This window comes from Aquarana catesbeiana, linkage group LG09, assembly GCF_042186555.1.
Source record: "Aquarana catesbeiana isolate 2022-GZ linkage group LG09, ASM4218655v1, whole genome shotgun sequence".
Lineage (NCBI taxonomy): Eukaryota > Metazoa > Chordata > Amphibia > Anura > Ranidae > Aquarana > Aquarana catesbeiana.
In genome coordinates this window covers 292,138,536-292,158,626 of record NC_133332.1, presented here as the reverse complement: position 1 = coordinate 292,158,626, position 20,091 = coordinate 292,138,536, and the positions used below count along the sequence as shown (strand labels likewise).

Sequence of the window (20,091 nt, the reverse complement as noted above, 5' to 3'; positions counted from 1 at the left end):
CTGCAGCATTGTCTCCAGTGTGAAAGCCCGAGGGCTTTCACACCGGAGCGCTGCGCTGGCAGGACGGGAAAAAAAAGTCCTGCCAGCAGCTTCTTTGGAGCGGTGTGTTTACCGCTCCTCCACCGCTGCTCCCCTTTGAAATCAATGGGGCAGCGCTGGGATACCGCTGGCAAAACGCTGCTATTGCGGCACATTGCGGGCGGTTTTAACCCTTTCTCGGCCGCTAGCGGGGGGGGGGTTAAAAACGCCCCACTAGCGGCGGAAATGCGCCGCTAATCCGACGGTAAAACGCCTCTAAAAATAGCAGCGTTTTACCGCCAACGCTATGGGCGGCCCGGTGTGAAAGGGCTCCAAAGTATGCTTGTTATACTCACGGTGGAACCTAAGGGGTTAATCCTCTGCATTGTGCACAGATCATCCTCTTCTTGCACTGACTTCAGAACATGTCTGGATAAGACAGAGCCTTTGGAGTCAGGCTGCACATGCTCTGTTTGGTGTGTATTACTAGAGATTTTTTCTTCGGAGAGTGTATGTAATCAGCACTGTCCAGACAGAGGGTCGGGGGTCCTGTATCCTGATAGGACAGCTCAGTGAAGTATCAAAACTCCTCCTACAAGCTTTAACTAGTGCTCGGCTGACACTGATAGAAGACACAAGACTGCTTTATACTGCTGATGAGAAAAGGTATTTAGCAGTTTATATTTACTAAAATAATTGCATTTCCATGTTCTGTGTACTGTGGGAGACCAGATATAGTGAATGCAGGGATTTATTAACACTTTAAATTTTACTTGAAGCCTCGTCCTGGAAAACTTTCCAGTGAAGGAGAGACTATACATGATCAGCCATAACAATATGATCACTGACGGGTAAAGGGAATATCTCGTTACAATGGCATCTGAAAATTGGTGGGATATATTAGGCAGCACATGAACATGTTGTCCATGAAGTTGATATGGTGAAAGCAGAACAAAAATGGGCATCGCAGTTTGTTGTGTATGGGGCTGTGAAGCCCATGGTGACCCATGTCAATAGGCAAAAGCTGCTACAGGTATTGTTGGCTGTTGCTGTCTCTGGCCGGATGCTCTGGAATGTTGGGTTGGGAACGCACGATCTGGGCCAAAAAAGCTTTGGCCATACTTCTCTGTCAAGAAAACCTGTAATTCAAGAAAAATGATAGTTGATTTTATGTGAATCCACCTGCTTTCTTACATTAGTAGGCAATACTCTTGAGTCATTGAAAAGATGATGTAGAAAAGACCACTGACTTTTCTTATCGGCATGCATTTCTCTGCCTCATTGACACACTGTATAAATGTTGGGGTTCAGCATAACAGCCAGGCAACTCGCATTTTCAGATGAGGTCCACAACGACAAGTCTCTGCATCTCTTTTATAACAGGTTAACCTATTTATATGGTTGCTGTACATTGTCATCCGTCAGGAATTTTTGAAAACTTGTAAAATTACTGATAGGTCAACTTTAAGGCTGGATTTACACTGATGCAGGCATGGGTCCCAGCATGGGGTCCACTGCGTCCCTGTACACCAATTCAGGTGTGAATCATGTCCAAATTTCTGCCTGAATTCGAACCTGAAACAGAGCCAAAGACTCACAGGACATTTTTTCAATGCGGACTGTGGCCACCCCGGAGCTGTGTGAACCGGTTCCATTGAAAGCTGGTCACAGTCTCCTGTAATGCGAATTAGAAATCCTGCATTCAATTTGCATTAGTGTGAACCCAGCCTAAGGCTGAACTCCAGGAACAAAATCTTTAATTTTAGCTATATACAGTGCCTTGCAAAAGTATTTACCCCCCTTGGCATTTTTCGTGTTTTGTTGCCTCACAACCTGGAATTAACATGGATTGTTTGAGGATTTGCATCATTTAATTTACAGAACATGCCAACAACTTTGAAGATTTTTTTTTTTATTGTGAAGCAAACAACAAATAGGACAGAATAACAGAAAAAGTAAATGTGCATAACTATTCACCCCCTCACCTTTTGCGGCTATCACAGCTCCAAGTCGCTTTGGATAAGTCTCTATGAATGAGCTTGCCACATCTTACCACTGGGTTTTTTGCCCATTTCTCCTTGCAAAACTGCTCCAGCTCCTTCAAGTTGGATGGTTTGTGCTGGAGAACCGCAATCTTTAAGTCTGACCACAGATTTTCTATTGGATTGAGGTCTGAGCTTTGACTAGGCCATTCCAACACATTTACATGTTTCCCCTTAAACCACTCAAGTGTTGCTTTAGCAGTGTGTTTGGGGTCATTGTCCTGCTGGAAGGTGAACCTCCGTCCCAGCCTCAAATCACACACACAGTGGTACAGGTATTTAGCACCATCCATCTTTCCCTCAACTCTGACCAGTTTCCCAGTCCCGACTGCTGAAAAACATCCCCACAGCATGATGCTGCCACCACCATGTTTCACTGTGGGGATGGTGTTCTTTAGGTGATGTGTGATGTGATGTGTTTGCACCAGACATAGCGTTTTCTTTGATGGCTAAAAAGTTCAATTTTAGTCTCATCAGACCAGAGCACCTTTCTTCATACATTTTGGGAGTCTCCCACATGCCTTTTCGCAAACTCAAAATGTGCCATTTTGTTTTTTGCTGAAAGCAATGGCTTTCTTCTGGCCAATCTGCCATGCAGCCCAACTCTATGGAGCGTACGGCTTATTGTGGTCCTGTGTACAGATACTACAGTCTTTGCTGTGGAACTTTGCAGCTCCTCCAGGGTTACCTTAGGTCTCTGTGCTGCCTCTCTGATTAATGCCCTGGGCAACCAGGCCGTGAGTTTTGATGTGCGGCCGTCTCTTGGCAGGTTTGCTGTCGTACCATCTTCTTTCCATTTGGTTATGATAGATTTGATGGTGCTCCTAGGGATCATCAAAGATTTGGATATTTTTTATAACCCAACCCTGACTTGTACTTCTCAACAACATTGTCCCTTACTTGTCTGGAGAGTTCCTTGGTCTTCATGGCAGTGTTTGGTTAGTGGTGCCTCTTGCTTAGGTGTTGCAGCCTCTGGGGCCTTTCAAAAAGGTGTGTATATGTAATGACAGATCATGTGACACTTAGATTGTACACAGGTGGACATCATTTCACTAATTATGTGACTTCTGAAGGTAATTGGTTGCACCAGAGCTTTTTATGGGCTTCATAACAAAGGGGGTGAATACATACGCACATGCCAATTATCATTTTTTTTTATTTCTGAAAAATAGTTTTATGTATATATTTTTCTAATTTTACTTCACCAACTTAGACTATTGTGTTCTGATCCTTTACATATAATTCAGATTAAAAAAACATTGAACTAAAGGCTGTATAGTAACAATATAGGTAAAAAGCCAAGGGGGTGAATACTTTTGCAAGGCACTGTACAATGACTGTGTGCACCAAATGACTTTGCAAAACCCAGTTATTATGTAAAAGTAACAGAGACATTATCACTACCAGGGAATAACCGAATGTCTCTTGGGGGATCAGGAAGGATTTTTTCCCTTGCTGAAGCAAATTGGATCATGCTTTATTGGTTTTTTTTTTTGCCTTCCTCTGTATCAACTGTGGGTATAGGATCTTATGTATATACACTCACTGGTCACTTTATTAGGTACACCTGTTCAATTGCTTGGTAACAAATCGCTAATAGGCCAATCACACGGCAGCAACTCAATGCATTTAGGCATCTAGATGTGGTGAAGATGACTTGCTGAAGTTCAAACCGAGCATCAGAATGGGGGAAAAAAGGGGATTTAGGTGACTTTGAATGCTGATCTGCTGAGATTTTCAAGCATAACCATCTCTAGGGTTTATAGAGAATGGTTCAAAAAAGAGTGAGTGGCAGTTGTGTGGGCGAAAATGCCTTGTTTATGGCAGAGGAGATTGGGCAGACTGGTTCGAGATGATAGAAAGGCAACAGTAACTCAAATAACCACTCGTTACAACCAAGGTATGCAGGATACCATCTTTGGACGCACAACACATCGAACCTTAAGGCAGATGTGCTACAGCAGTAGAAGACTACACCGGGTGCCACTCCTGTCAGCTAGGAACAGGAAAATTAGGCTACAATTCGCACAGGATCACCAAAATTGGACTGGAAAAACATTGCCTGATCTGAAGAGTCTACGTTTCAGCTGCGACATTCAGATTGTAGGGTCAGAATTTGGCATAAACAAAATGAAAGCATGGATCCATTCTGTCTTGTATCAACGGTTCTGGTTGGTGGTGGTGTAATGGTGTGGGGGATATTTTCTTGGCACACTTTAGGCCCCTTCGTACCAACTGAGCACTGTTTAAATGCCACGGCCTACCTGAGTATTGTTGCTGACCATGTCCATTCCTTTATGACTACAGTGTACCCATCTTCTGTTTCCAACACCTTGTTGAATCTATGCCATGAATAATTAATGCAGTTCTGAAGGCAAAAAAAGATCCAACCCGGTACTAGCAAGGTGTGAATAAAGTGGCTGGTGAGTGTACATATTTCTTCTTCTTCCTTTTTTTTTTTTTTTTCCTTCTATTGGTTGAACTAGATGGACTTGTATCTTTTTAGCCAGACTAACTATGTATGTATGTAACTACTTGCACATAGTCTATGCAGGTAGCAGAGCTATGGGAGAATCTCAGCAGGCCCACCCTCTACAGGATGCCTGCAGAAAAACTACAGCAGGGGTGGAAACAAGACCAGTCACTCTGCACAAGAGAAGGAGAGGAGCAATGACCGTTTTTTTATAACAGAAAACCCCTGTACAGAGGCAGCGTGCAGGAATTATACAATATGCCGGATAAGTGCACAGAGCAGGGAGGACGTCAAGATTCAAGTAAGAATACGCATGGCTCTTGTATTTATATATTATTTGTTTAGCTCAGATTGCAGATCTAAAAAGAAAAGAAAAAAAAAAAAAAACTTTGATCGATGTAACCTAATATATTGAGATTTGGGGTTTCTTTTATGAAATAAGAACACCAAGGCTTGTTTTTTTTTTTTTTTTTACAGAAACATATTTTATTCAACGCTCTGACAAGTATCACAGCTAAACACCAGCACCAAGAATCTTTCCCCACACCAAGCTCCTTTTCATGCAGAGATACAGAACCAGCTGCCAACTGACATCCAATCACTTCCCCGGAATCTTTGTTCTACTAAAGACTGAGAATCACATGGAAGCACAATGGCTTACATATCTCCAAGGTGTATATTTAAGATCTCATATATATATATATTTAGAATTATTTATAATATATTTATATAAGGATATGCCACTACCACAGACATATGTTCCTTAACATAACAGAAGATGATATTTGAGATTGTTTTATTCATACCAATAATCACATTTAAAATGCGTGTAGCACAACTATTGTACAACAGAAGAGACAGTGTGGGAAGTGTCACACTCCAAGACACAACAAGCTAGGAAGCAGGCAACGGTTTGAGCCCAGGAAGGCTTTACAGATCATACTGAGGCTTAGGACTCTCTGACCTTGATGGGCTAACTCGAGTGGCTCTAATCGCAGTCAAGGAAAGAAAGAAAGGGGAGGAAAAAGATCAGTCAAACATAGCTCAGCTTTAAAAAGGTACAATATTCAACAGCTAATGCATAACGTCATTGGAAAAGATGCCTTTTACAGCTCATAGTAAAGAGAACTAGTCACTACTTGGCTTATGCTAGGAGCTGAATATTCAATCCTAAATTATTATTGTGCAGGCTTATTCACTATGTAATATATCCCCTTATTTAGGTTTATTTACATTAAAAAGTCCCTGTCAGGGGAAAAAAAAAAAACCTCAATTTCTCTGAAATGGAACTATTATTCTTACATGTCCAGTGGCCTGTGTCTCTTACATGGGCCTCTTTTCCAGCACTGTGGTCTCTGTAAAACTCTTCAGCATTCAACACTTCAGAGAGTTTGGTATGCCTGTGTTTCTGCAACGCACTATGGCCCCTTACTTGGACTCCTACATCACTGCTGCGTCCTGTGGTGGTTGGAGGATGGAACCACAGTGTGTGGGGGACATCCAACACCTCCAGAAAAATTGAATGCCAAAAAGTCTTAGGGGCTAGAAAGGAGTAGGTAAGTACAAGACAGAGGCCATTGTAGAGGTAAGAATAAAAGCTTTCATTACTGGTAACTACATTGAGTTTTTTTTTTTTTTTCCAAGACTGACAGGTTCTCATTTGAGTCTGACTCTTCATCCTAAGAAGTCAGAGGTCACCTGACCATGGCTTACCTCATGCACTGTTTCTTCATGTCTTTGTGAGTGTCAAATATCCAATCTTTGTAGTTAAGAGGAATGTAAACAACTACAGGTTTCTGCTATTTGATACTGTTATGATTACTCAGAAACTGTAAAAAAGTGTGACAGCAAAGTAACTGTCAAACTTCAGGTGACCTCAGATTCTCAAGCTGAAAAGTCAGACTCAAAGTAACTAGACGTTGTTAGAGGGGGCGACGTAAATCTTGCATATGGAAGACTGCTCTGTTATAATAACTAAAGGCGGAAAATTCTGATTCTGACATAAGCCGACCATGGCTTGTTCTCTTAAGTGGCCCATGTGTGAACTTCTCCATCTTGGTTCCAAGTGGATAAATGTTAGCATTGGTGGCCAGCTATGGCCAAATATCATAGAGCAGTGGTTCTCAACTCCTGCCCTCAGCACCCACTAACAGTTCAGATTTTAAGTATTACCTTTGGGGAGATGCAGACTAGAATACTACAATCACTGAGCAGAAAATGATATCACCTGTGATGTATGTCAGTTATCTTGCAAACCTGGCCTGTTAGTGGGTCCTGAGGACAGGAGTTGAGAACCACTGTCATAGAGGGTCTAAAATGACCACTGTCTGCTTATACTTGGCCTTGTATGGATTCCTTTATAGAAACAGAAGTCTGTTGCCTGTACCAACCAACCAAGTGTCACAACAGGTGGAATCTGAATGGCTACTATGGGCAACAGCTTGTCTTCTAAAAGGAATCCCACAGTAGTTTATTTAACATGTATACATATTTTTAGTACTTTACTATCAAAATACATTCAAGTTACCAGAAAGGTTGCTAAAATAATTATTAGTTATCAGGAGGAGAGGGATTTGTGATTTGCAGCCGATTGCCACCTCAGGACTACCACACTGGAAACAATGGGGCAGGATGGGATTTTATATGATTATAAAGTCTGTTTTAAAGAAATGTATAATCCAGGTAATGTTGGTAAAAGCCCAGAAACATGACATTCACATATTCACATGTTCAGCTTTCTCTTGGAGCACAGAATCTTGGCGACTGCAAATTTCCACCAGTTTCCATGACAGAGAGCCTGGCCCTATCTCTCTGCCTATAAGCTAATAGTTAAGCATGGCAGTGGGCAAGTCTAGGCTCTTCAACATAGCAGATAATGAAAATACACACAGCAAAGCATTCAGGGATTCTGGGCTCTCCAATTCTTGATCACTAGACTAGCACTCAGGCACCTGGAAGTGCAAACTGTTCACATATTTTGGTGCTTCACCAACTTTTTCCCAGACGTCAGGATAATGGGATAATGGGGACTGAGGAGGCATTGTGTGATAACACACAGGTAGAGGTATAATGAAAAGTACATCAGCTAGTGCAGACTATCTTTTTACATGAAGATATACGAAAGTCATGTACCTTGCTAATATCACATATTTATTTTTAAATGTGTCTCTTTCAGGTCCAGGTAGAGATTCTGTAGACTGAGTCAGCCAGAGGCCTACCAATCCAGTAGGGCTTAGTCGCTGCAGTATAAAGCTGAGCTAGGCTACAAAATGGCCGCCTCCATTGCATAGCACACAAGTACACTTTGAACAGTAAGCAAGAGTATGAAATTCAATTTTCTTTGTTTACCAGCTTTTTGCTTGCTAGTTATACTATTTTCAATGACAATCTTTAAGAAACATAAAGTAAAGTGTACAACAGAATAACATGAGACAGAATGGGGTGAATCAATTTCAGAAGCTGGTGGAACAATGGGCAGTGGCATTTGGGAAAAGCAAGAAAAATAAAATCTATATATATATTTGACCAGACATTTCAGGTGTTTTAACATCACAATATGGAGCGGCAAGGGACAATACTACACATCTGTACAATACAATACATAGTGACACTGAGCCAGTGTTTACAACACAGTGAAGTAGAGGGGACATTTTCACCATGCCTGGAAAGAGGTGTGATGGGGGCTGGGAGGAAGGGTGGTAGGGAGAAAGCTGTATTCGGCAGCCAGGCCTCCATTAATTATTCTAAGAGGGACGGGTCGGCAGGTCGGATAATGGTGGGTCGTGTAGGTGAAGCGGGAGCCTTCCTGCTGGATGAAAGTAGAAATAAAAACAGACAAAAAAAACACAGAGCATGATTAGCATCATTCATGATGTGGAACAGTCAGCCCAAAATTCCTTGTCAACTGAAGCCATTTTTGTTTCATATATTTTACCTTGATTAGGTATTGCAGTATTGATACCGGAGTCAAAATGGCTTTCTGAAGGAAAAAAACCATTATGACAATTTAAAATAGCCGCTGAGGCCTATAATGCTTCTCAAGCTTAGTACTGCCAGCCAGCAGGGCCTGTATTTGAGGTCTTTTGTTTACACCTAAAGTGTAACTAAAGGTACATTTTTTTTGATTTTGGATACAAAGGAGGGTTATAACCTCCATCAATTCTTTTTTTTTTTTTCTTTTTGCCATCTGTGTCTCACTGGGGAGATTCCCTTCACTTCCTGTCCCATAGCCAAAACAGGAACGTGGGCAGACATCCCTCCATAGTGAAGGAATCCTGGTGGGTTACCAGAAGTAGTGTCCCCATTGGAGGATTTCCTTTCTATTAGTGTTCTGATGTTAATGCAAAATTTGGGATTTTCTTTTACTTTCACTTTTGATAATGGTAATAGGACAAATGGAGAGGGTGAATCTCCCTAACGGGGGGCATAGACAACAATGAAACCTGACAAATGTTGTAATCCCTCTCTCCTCTTTCCAAAACTAAAAAAATAAATAATACGTTTTGGCGGAAATACTAACATTAACATGTTTAAGGTACATTTGAGGAATGTCTTAAAACAGGTCAAAGTTCCCTTAAAGTGTACCTAAACCCAAAAACTAATTTTTATATATTGCAGTTTACCAGTCTTTAGATATGATGGCTGCATTAGTGGTCTTTTTCAGGCTCTTTGTCCTTTTATTTTCACCTGGTAAACCTGCAGATAATACACTGGGGTTGATATACTAAAACTGGAGAGTGCAAAATCTGAAGCAGCTCTGCAAAAAAAACATCTGGCCTCCAGGTTTTTCTTTTTTTTTTTTTTCTGTCAAAGCTTAAAGCGGAGCTCCACCCAAAAGGGGAAGTTTTGCTTTCAGCACCCCCAGCCCTTTCCCCTGCCACAATTGGCATGTAACTTTATTTTGGGGGGGAGCAGGTACCTAGTTTTGACAGGTACCCGCTCCCATTTCCACTTGGATTGCCTAGGCGGAAGTTCCCCTCTCCCCCTCCCTCCCTGCAGTTTTCTGGGACCTGTGACGTGTCCCAGAAGACTGCCAGACCATTCAGCAGGCGCATGCGCAGATCGCACCCGGCTGTGAGGCCGCAAGCTGTCACAGCCAGGTGCGCACAGTTGAAATGCTGGGACAGGAGTGACGGTTTGGGTGACCACATTGCTGGATCATATGACAGGTGTGTGTGGGGGTTTTGTTTTTTTTTGTCAGCAGCTACACTTTTTGTAGCTGCTGACTTTTAATAAACACAAAAATGACTGGGACTCCTCTTTAATTGAACAAGCTGAAGTTTGAAGCGGATTGGCTACCATGCACAGCTGTACCAGATTTTACACTCTCCAGTTTTAGTAAATCACCCCACTTCCTTTTTCTGGATGACTACCTTCACTTATCTACCGTATCAATGTAGTGAGCCCTGCTCTGGGTGTTACCCAAGCTGGACTTCAAACATATCTTTCTTTGCTTATTTCCATTTAAAAGGGGTGATTGGGATTAGTAGTTGACACAAATAATATAACATTGTTTTATGCTTTCAGGTCAGCTAACAGAAAGTAACAAGGACACAGCCTTTCTGACAAGATCAACAGGTAGTTTCTGTAGTTGCTGAAAATGTTTTTGCTTTTAGATATGCTTTAAATACCACTACATACTGTACCTTCTATGTCAGATTTAGCTAGTTAATACGGATACGCCTGTGATGCGTTCCCACTGACTCACAATGGAAGGTTGTTTTTGGCAAAGAGGCAGCATGCAGAACTGTTCAAAGCGCAGCACACCAGCAGTGTAAACAGTTACATAGTATTTAATGGGGAATCGTTTTCATGGGCTTTTGTTGCCCTAGAATAGTGTGGCAAAAGCCCACCAATGTGAAAGGGAACCCTTTCATATTGGGCCACCATGGGAAAATAAAAACTTTTGGCTAAAAAGAAGTCACACTTTTTATCTGACAGAAACATAAAATGGTGGCATTAAAAAGGTAACAGAAGGCAGCAGCATGTCCAAAAAAAGCTCTTTGTACAACCTCATACAAGGTGATAATACTAGATGAGACATATTTTCAGAGTTGGCGCCCTTAGTTTAGTTGTAACTGCAGCTTGGGCAGTGGTCATGCTGTGGCCTTCTGTCCCCTTCTTGTGTAGTGCACCAAAGAATACACGGGGGGGGGGGGGGATTTGATCAAAGGAGGCCTCTATTTTTATACCAGCTAGAAAAGTCTAAAAACTATCTGTGGCATTTAGATTATTTGTAGTTTTAAAGTCTAACTCCAGATAAAATTATGTTTTTAAATTTGGATGAAGGGGGAAGTACCTACATCTCTAGTAGGTTTTTATTTACATCTGTTACCCCATTGGGCATATTGTCCTTCCTATCCCTGTGACACCTGATGGGGGAGATGCAGTTATTAAATAGAAAGGAAGGCAAAGAAAGCACTTTGAACATTGTCAGAAGTTCTAACCCTATTACCTCTATAAGAACTGCCAGAGGCACTACCCTTCCCCACTTGTTCCAAAGCAAAATATCTGGAGTTGGCCTTTCACAGTTTTTGAGTTATCAGCAAAGCCTGCTCATATATTGGAAACCACTAAGATGGGTAAAACCTTTAAGCTCCACTGCCTCAGGTGAAATTACTTGACTAATGCCAGGTTTGTCTCAACACAAATGGCTGGTTAACTTCAAGAGCGCTTTACGCTTGTCAGGTTTAGGTGGGCTGACTGTGAATAACACAGAGCAAGCACAACATCACTTGTCACTTCTAATAAAGGCATGCAGCAACTAACACAACAGGTGTATTTAATATGAAATAACAGAATGTTTAGAGGGAACGTTCATGGCAGGAATGAGACATGAAGGGAAAGAAGCTGGGAGGAGATCAGCGTGAGCCATAATGGGTTTCTTATAGAAGGTGAGTGAAAACCAGTCCGAGTTGCCAGGCACAATTATTATTCAGACAAGCAGAATACACCAATCCTCAAAAGTAATGGGAAGAAAATGAGGAGTGAAGATCGGAAAAAGAAGAAAGGGAGGGTGGACATTTCAGGAACAGCCAGGAATAATAGCCATCAGTGGTGAAAGGAGGAATTAAAGCGGAGGTCCGCCCACCCATGCAAACGTTACAAGCCAGCAGCTACACATACTGCAGCTGCTTACTTTTAATAATAGGAAACTTACCTGTCCTGCAGTCCAGCGATGTCGGCACCGCAGTTGATGTTTTCATCAGCTGCTGGGTGCTGCCGCCGCCATTGCCGATAAGGGAACCCAGCAGTGTAGCATTACGGCTTCCCGCCTGGTCCCTACTGCCCATGCGTGAGGCACTGCTGCGCTCTCCTACTGGCCCGGCAGGGGGGCAAGCAGGAGGGAGCCTAACCACTGATTTAATTCACTGTGGCCCGGTCTCCTGAAAGTGGGGACAGGATACCTGTCAAAGACCGGTATCTGCTCCCCCCCTGAAAGGTGCCAAATGTGGGGGGGGAGACAAATGAGCGAAAGTTCCACTTTTTTAAGTATGAGGAAAAAGGAACATCATCCAACCCAAGACCACCTTTCAGAGGACAGCCTAATTCTACATATTCAAAATCATGTTATAACTTCATTTTAACATTATATAGAAGGTGAAAGAACCCCTATCTCCGTGAACATTCCCTCTGAACGATTGCAAAGAAAGTGCAGTTTGAGGTGAGGAAATAGATTAGCAAATTACTAAAAATGACCATTGATAACTCATCTAACTATATGCTGCTAGGGAAGACTCAGAGCAGTTGCTTAGTACCGGCTTAATGTTTGTATTGTACCCATTTGTTCACTAAATGTGGCTCAGCGTTTTTCACAATTGTATATACTTTTAAGAGTACACTATACACCGGCCAGATTAACCTGAATGTGGGTGCGATCAGATCCCACCTGCATTAGATGTTGTAGGGATCATGGGGATTTGATACATCTCTTTTGGAGGTGCCCAAAGTTACATTTATATTGGAAAAAAGTTATAAGCACCCATAACCAGGTTTTCCACCTTCAGATTCCAGAAGACCCTAAACAATGCCTATTAGGTATCCAGGATGACATTCCTAGACAGGCTATTGCCAGGGCTCTCTTTCAGGCCTGTAAATTAATTCTGAGGCATTGGAAATCCACAGACTCTCCCACAGTACAGGAATGGATTTCTCAAATAGGGGCTACCATCCAATTTGAGGAGCTCATTTACAAACACAGGGGTAGAAGTGGCAAATTCAATCAATTATGGTCCTCCTGGCTTGATGTTCTGGGCTTAGCCCCGGTGGACCTTGTTATGGACAGTATACTTTAACAGCTGCAAAGGTACCAATCCATGTATTTGGAGGTTTCATAGTTGTGGTTTTGAAGCAATATACTATTATGTGTATTAGGAAATTGTTTGAAAGTGCAAGTAAGATGAAGATCAAGGCAGACAGTGTGGTGAACATTGACTTAAATCCATGTATGTTAATATCTGCAGTCCTTGTTTGCTTATTTTGCTCTGGACTATGTATGTTTTATTTTTTTTACTCAATAAAAACCTTTTGTTTGAGAAAAAATGTTTGTATTGTTAAAAATGTTCACATTATTGTCAAAGCATTTTTAGTGCTACTATTTCATGGTTCTTGTGGTTTAGGCACTACCTCAGGGGCTGGTGTAAGTGATGGAGGACTTTAACTTAAAGTGGTTGTGAACCCTTACAGACCACTTTGTGCTACAGGTAAGCCTATAATAAGGTTTACCTGTAGCTACCCAGGATATCTCCTAAACCTGCACAGTTTAGGAGATATCCCCTGTATTTGCATGTGCCGACGTCCTCGTCACATGCTCACTGACACAAACTGAAGCAATGGCACGTATGTGCCGTTGCTTCAGTGAGTGTGCCATTACCGCGCGCATGTGCGGGAGTGACGTCATCGCGGCCCAGGCCAATCACAGCGCGCATATCCGGAAGTAACCCCCGGGAGTGATGTCGGCCGCCAGATCGTTATATGGTCACCACAGTGAGGTCTTCGATCTCAGGTGAGTATTACATAATGAGCTAGTATGCTATGCATACTAGCTCATTATGCCTTTGTCTTGCAGGTGTTAGGTTTTTTTTTTAAGTGGGTTTATAACTACTTTAAAGTGTTACTAAACACACAATAGTAAAATCAGTCAGTGTATGTAGTAAAGCATGCTTGTTATACTCACTGTAGAACCTAAGGGGTTAATCTTGCACATTGTGTAAAAAGGCTGTTTGATCCTGTCCATCTCCTGATAGTACAGAGCCTTGGGGGTACTCTGCACATGCTCAGTTTGGTGTGTATTGCTGTTTTTTCTTTTTTGGGAGGGTGCATGTAATTGGGACCGGGCCAAGCAGCACTGTCCAGGCAGAGGCTCAGGGGTCATGCAGCCTCACAGGACAGAGGAGAATGAAAACTCCTACAAGCTTTAACCAGTGCTCGGCTGGATACTGATAGAAGCAACAAGACGCCTATATACTGCTGGTGAGAAAAGGTATTTAGCAGTTTATATTTACTAAAATAATTGCATTTCCGTGTTCTGTGTACTGTGGGAGAGCAGATATAGTGAATACAGGCTCCTTGGGTTTAGTAACACTTTAAAGGAAATGTGTTATGACAGAAGCGTAGCGGCTGTCACTGCTGACCTTTTGAAATGTATAGTTTCCTGGTTCCCTTGCAAATCGATTGGCATCAAGTCTTTGAAAGTCATCAAAATGGAACAACTGTGCAGATCAGAATTTCTGACTTTCCAGAGCTGCATACTTATTCTAGGTCAGAGGCTCAGAAAGTACTAGAGACAGAGCATGTAGATTACAGCCAGACAGCTAGTATTTTTAAAAAGTGAGGCCAGCAATAACAGCCCCAATGTTTATTTCATTACACGTTTCTTTTAATGTGATGAAAAAAAATGAAGAAATTTTTGACTGGATAGTTGAAAATTGTTTGCTTTTTATCATCTGTAACCATTATTTTTAAGTTACCTATTAGATTTTGCAAGGAAATGCTAACATTTTTGGATTTAGGGCAGCAGTGTTAACCTTTGTGTGGAAGAATCTAGCTGATGGGCTAATTTTTTTCAGTAAGTACATTTATATATATAACATATTTTTCCTTTATTCTAGTTAGGTTGGTAAGAGTTTAGAACTCCCCTGTCAGTTGCATTAGTCTATCTTGTGAGGGGGGTAACTGAGGGTATAGATGTCTTCTCAAAATCCCCCCCAGTACTTCAGGGTTAGCGGAAGGTTAGGTTATACCATTTTTCTCTGCTACAGGAATACTGGCTAGGCCTGATGGACATCAGCATCAGTGCTGCATAATACTGTGATCTCAAAAATTTTAACTTTGTTCGATTTTTTTTTTTTTATTCCTGTCTATGCCATTTTTCTGGTGACCACTGGAATAGAAAATAATGGGAAGTCCAAAATTTACACTTGTCTCCAGAACAAGAGAAGAGTTTAACATTTCAAACAGGGACGCTTGTTCTTTGACAAATTCTCTCACCTCTTGTGTCTCTAGGACAGGACATAAACTGTTAAAGAACCTGAGAGGTTTAATACTCCCCTACACAATCTAAAACTAAAAGAAAAAGATGTTTTTGCTTTAGGCTAGGTATTAACGTTCCATTTTTTTTTTTTTTCATCCAACCAGCGGGTTGAACAAAAAAACAAAAACACACGGATCTCTCTTCCTGCACTATTTTATTCTGACAGCGTGGACTACTTCCCAGAATACACAGACCAGTGCTACAGTCATTGGCTGCATGCTTTTTTTTTTTCCCAGAAGGACCATTCAGCAGAAGCCAGGGTCACTTGATCGGCTTCTGTTGAACAGACATGTACTGAAATTCAGCTGAAATCCAGCTGGTTCTTTTTTATTATTTTGTTATATATATATATATATATATATATATTATACAGTTCTGTTGTCTCCTTTCGCTTTTTCTCTTTGTAGAGTAGTATTGCAGGAAGGTTAACAATGTTATGGTAACATACTATTATGTTTGCATTATTCACCGAATTCGATATAATCAATCTTTAGTATTCTAAAACAGCTATTGGGTGCCTAGTTAATATAGGATATTGAAACAAGCGTTAAAATACATTCAAATTTAAAAAAATCTGTAATTGTAAAATGCTTGAAAAGTAATAAATGCATATAGCCTATTTAGATCAATAAGCTATTTCAAATCTTAATATTTAACTTGAAAAGTCTACACAGTGCTTATATCTCCTAGGAACTGTAAAGTATTATCTGGTTTATAAAGCCATCATGTAGCTGACATATAAAGTATTGAATAAAGAGATCTTAGGCCTTTTAGTTTGAACATGCAGTGCATCAGATTTATGAGCCACTGTTCAGTGAAATATTCTCTGCTTTTTAACAACTTTTCCTTGCCATCTTAGCATAGGATAATCACCCACAATTGGCAGGCGCAGTGGTGTGGCTGTAGTTTGGAGGCCGACTTTGTACAACACGCTTTGGATTCCGGGTCATTACCTGTGTGATTTCAACATTTTGAGATATTTATACCTGGCTTATTGGGCCACTCTTCTATTGTTTAGTGACCCACTTCACACCAGAAGAAAGTTTGTAGCATGATGCCTAGGAATTTAGTTCACCGGCTCCATGATTGAAGCACGGTCATTATTTATTCTAAGGATTTGTGGTACCTTCAGTTCTAGAGGGTCTAAGAAATTTGAGGTTTGGCTCCTCCCCTATTTTGTTTGTGGATAATGTAATGTGCCCCCACCCCCATTTGAGGTTCTAGGTATGGCATTGGTCTCTGCGCCCCGCTTATCCTTTAATGTGTGAACTCATTGATGTTCTAATACTACTCTCTAATGCAGCGTACACACGAGTGGACTTTTCGGCCGGACTGGTCCGACGGCCCGAATCCGGCGGACAATCCGACTGTGTGTGGGTTGCATCGGACTTCCGACGGACCATTTCGGTCAGAAATCCGACGGACTTTAGATTTGAAACTTGCTTCAAATCTTCCTGCCGGAACTCCGCCGGACTCAGTTACTATCGGAAAGCCCGCTCCTCTGTATGCTGGTCCGACGAATCAAATACGACGCAAGGGCAGCTACAGCACCTGCCCGCGCGAGGGTGCTACATCTCGAGGCGACAATGTCCCCTAGGTCTGGTATGGATTTTAAGGGGAACCACCTACGCTGAAAAACGGTCCCCCCAAAATCCATACCAGACCCCTATCCGAGTACGCAGCCCGGCTGGTCAGGAAAGGGGGGGGGGGGGGGGGGTCGAGCGAGCGCCCCTCTCCTGAACCGTACTAGGCCGCATGCCCTCAACATGGGGGGGTGGATGCTTTGGGGGAGGGGGCGCCCTGCAGCTCCCCCACCCCAAAGCACCTTTTCCCTATGTTGATGAGGACAAGGGTCTCTTCCCGACAACCCTGGCCGTTGGTTGTCGGGGTCTGCGGGCGGAGGGCTTATCGGAATCCGGGAGCCCCCTTTAATAAGAGGGCCCCCAGATCCCGGCCCCCCACCCTATGTGAATGAGTATGGGGTACATCGTACCTCTACCCATTCACCTAGAAAAAAAGTGTCAATAAAAAAACCTTGCTGTACCCAGCCACCCACACCACGCTTGCTTTCTTTTATTATTGGAATCGATTCTACTATATTTTTTATATATTTTTATGGATTGTTCAATGATCGTGACTGATCAAATAAATGCCAATTGAATTTTTGGATTTACACCATGTAGAGGCTCCTTGTTTCTTTCTTTATACATGGTTTACCAATACTGACAAGGACGGTGATCGCTTAGACCATCCGGGCAGGATCCTGGTCCCCTATCTGAAGGAAGATGTTTACCAGCGCATGGTCCACTCCTATACTGTCATCTTAAGACAGTGCAAGCCCTTTTGACTCACCGCCAACGGCCTGTGAGTCCACCAAAGTCGGTAAGAGTACCTTATCCCTTATGTTGATTCGGATTATTACGGAGGAGATATTAATGTATCATCTGTATTGTATTGAATTCGCTTTATCTGCATGATATATCATTGGGACTAGATCTCCAGATTTCATTTGGTGGCCACACCGCCTACTTGAATTGTGGACATTTTATTATTATCACTAAGTTTGCCATTTATATTTCATTTTCACCAGAAATGCGGACATTTTAAATTATCACTTTATTTGTCACAATTATTTTTTCACTACTTATTATTTTGAGATTGTTTTTGTCTTTCTTATCACTGATGAATGAGCGGTTTACATGCTATTAGACTACACACTTGGAATTTATTTTTCTAATTTATGTAGCTTTGAGACTAGATATGGTTATTCTTTACTTAATTACGGAATAGCTTCTTCTCTCTTAAATTCGTCACATAGAGGTTTAGCGCTACACTGTTTACATTTAAATAAAAAAACACACTACACAGGTTTTTAAAGTAATTTATTAGACAGCTCCGGGGGTCTTGTTCCGACTTCAGGGGTCTTCTTCCGACTTCGCCGCTCTCTCCGGCCTCTTCTCCCGGTGTTCGACCTCTTCTCCCGGTGTCCGGTTCTTCTGCCGGCTCCTCCGCTATCTTCTGCCGCTCTTTTGCTAGCGGTGGCCCGGACTTCTGCGTCGTCTTCTTCCCTCTTCTCTTCTTCCGTTGTTGACACAACGCTCTCTCCCACTGTAATGCTGTGTGAGTGTTCCGCAATGACTTATATAGGCGGTGACCCCGCCCCCTTATGATGTCACAGTCCCGGAGCATGTTGGGACTGTGACGTCATAAGAGGGCGGGGTCACCGCCTATATAAGTCATTGCGGAGCGCTCACACAGCATTACAGAGGGAGAGAGCGTCGTGTCAACATCGGCAGAAGAGGGAAGAAGACGACGCAGAAGTCCGGGCCACCACTAGCAAAAGAGCGGCAGAAGATAGCGGAGGAGCCGGCAGAAGAACCAGACACCGGGAGAAAAGGCCGGAGAGAGCAGCGAAGTCGGAAGAAGACCCCCGAAGTCGAAAGAAGACCCCCGGTGCTGTCTAATAAATTACTTTAAAAACCTGTATAGTGTGCTTTTTTTTATTGACAATTTTTCCCTAGGTGAATGGGTAGGGGTACAATGTACCCCATACTCATTCACATAGGGTGGGGGCCCGGGATCTGGGGGCCCCCTTATTAAAGGGGGCTCCTGGATTCCGATAAGCCCGCAGACCCCGACAACCAACGGCCAGGGTTGTCGGGAAGAGGCCCTTGTCCTTATCAACATGGGGACAAGGTGCTTTGGGGTGGGGGGACCGCAGGGTGCCCCCCTCCCCCAAATCACCCACCCCCCATGTTGAGGGCATGCGGCCTGGTACAGTTCAGGAGGGGGGTGCTCGCTCGTCCCCACCCCCTTTCCTGACCAGCTGGGCTGCGTGCTCGGATAAGGGTCTGGTATGGCTTTTGGGGGACCCCCACGCCGGTTTTTCGGCGTAGGGGGTTCCCCTTAAAATCCATACTAGACCTAAGGGTCCGACGGGGCTCGCAAGGTGTCAATCTCGCCGATAAAAGCGGCGAGATTGACTTCCTTTTCTAGTCCCGTCGTACCCGAGTCACGTTCAAAATGAACGGACTTGTTCGTGTGTGGGCAAGTCCGTTCATTCGGAAAGTCCCTCGTAACTCCGTCGGGAAGACCGGCGGACATAGTCTATATATATATACTAAAATAACTAGTGTCTATTTGGCAGGCCATGTTACATATTATGAGGATTGCCCAATTCATGGGTTAAGAACCTTTTGTTTATATCACACTGAGTTTTCCTTTATTTAAATTTGTTCATTGATCCCTGCTTGGAGTTATGTTTTTTTGCACACCACTGTCTTTGAACTGCACTCTTTATTTAATCATAGTGCAAAGACGATCAATGTGTTGTAACCCTCAGAAATCAGATTTTGGCTTTTAAAGGTTACTGTCATCAAAATTACTAACTAAAGAGGTATGGTTAGCAGTTGCCAAAGTATGCTACATTTTGCACACTGCTCTTTGCTTACTAAACAATGACCTTAATTCTGTAGAGGGGAAGGGATTGGAAACTGGAAACCATTACTTTTGGCATTTCTGAAATTTCTGAAATTTATTTATTATGAAAGCCAAACTTGTTTCTATACCAGTTACTTCAGTTGTCCAGTCGATTGGTGTTAATGCAAAAAACCAGCACAGCGCCATGTTGCAAAGCAACCAATCAGATCTTTCACTGATCTGACTTATGACTTCAGTCATCTGAAACCTGATTGTTTGTCACATTTACTCTAGCATTACTGATTTTTTAACACCACTATTAAAAAAAACCATAACATACATTGGTTTAAACCTGGATCTGAAGTAGCTGGTAAGTGATGCTACAAACAAAACTGCCTGGCAACAGGGCAAGAAACAGTAAATGAGTGGGAACATGTGCACCACACACGAAGATCATGACTAAAGGACAGGAGGCACACAGGCCACATGACTGGAAATGCGTGACATACCGTGACGAGTGTTCCTCATGGATCACTGATAGTTATTCTGAAAAATAACATGAAGTCAGAGGCTAAGAGAAGCCACAGCCAAAAGCATGCAAGGGGCAC

At 42.5% G+C, this 20,091-nt stretch overlaps 1 protein-coding gene across 17 annotated transcripts in view; it reads right to left on the bottom strand.

The window, feature by feature from the left end:
- Window positions 1-1,132: 1,132 nt before the first annotated feature.
- The window catches only part of DNM1 (dynamin 1), a 278,440-nt gene continuing 259,481 nt past the window's right edge, over window positions 1,133-20,091 (bottom strand). For 5 of the 17 annotated variants that reach the window (XM_073600424.1, XM_073600426.1, XM_073600423.1 and 2 more), the window contains one exon: window positions 5,313-8,341. In XM_073600424.1, the coding sequence (XP_073456525.1) occupies window positions 8,272-8,341 (70 nt within the window). In that variant the 3' untranslated portion in view covers window positions 5,313-8,271. Of the gene's footprint in view, window positions 1,158-5,312; window positions 8,342-19,992; window positions 20,030-20,091 lie in introns of those variants that run through there. The other 12 variants (XM_073600427.1, XM_073600414.1, XM_073600420.1 and 9 more) reach the window with 6 other exon arrangements.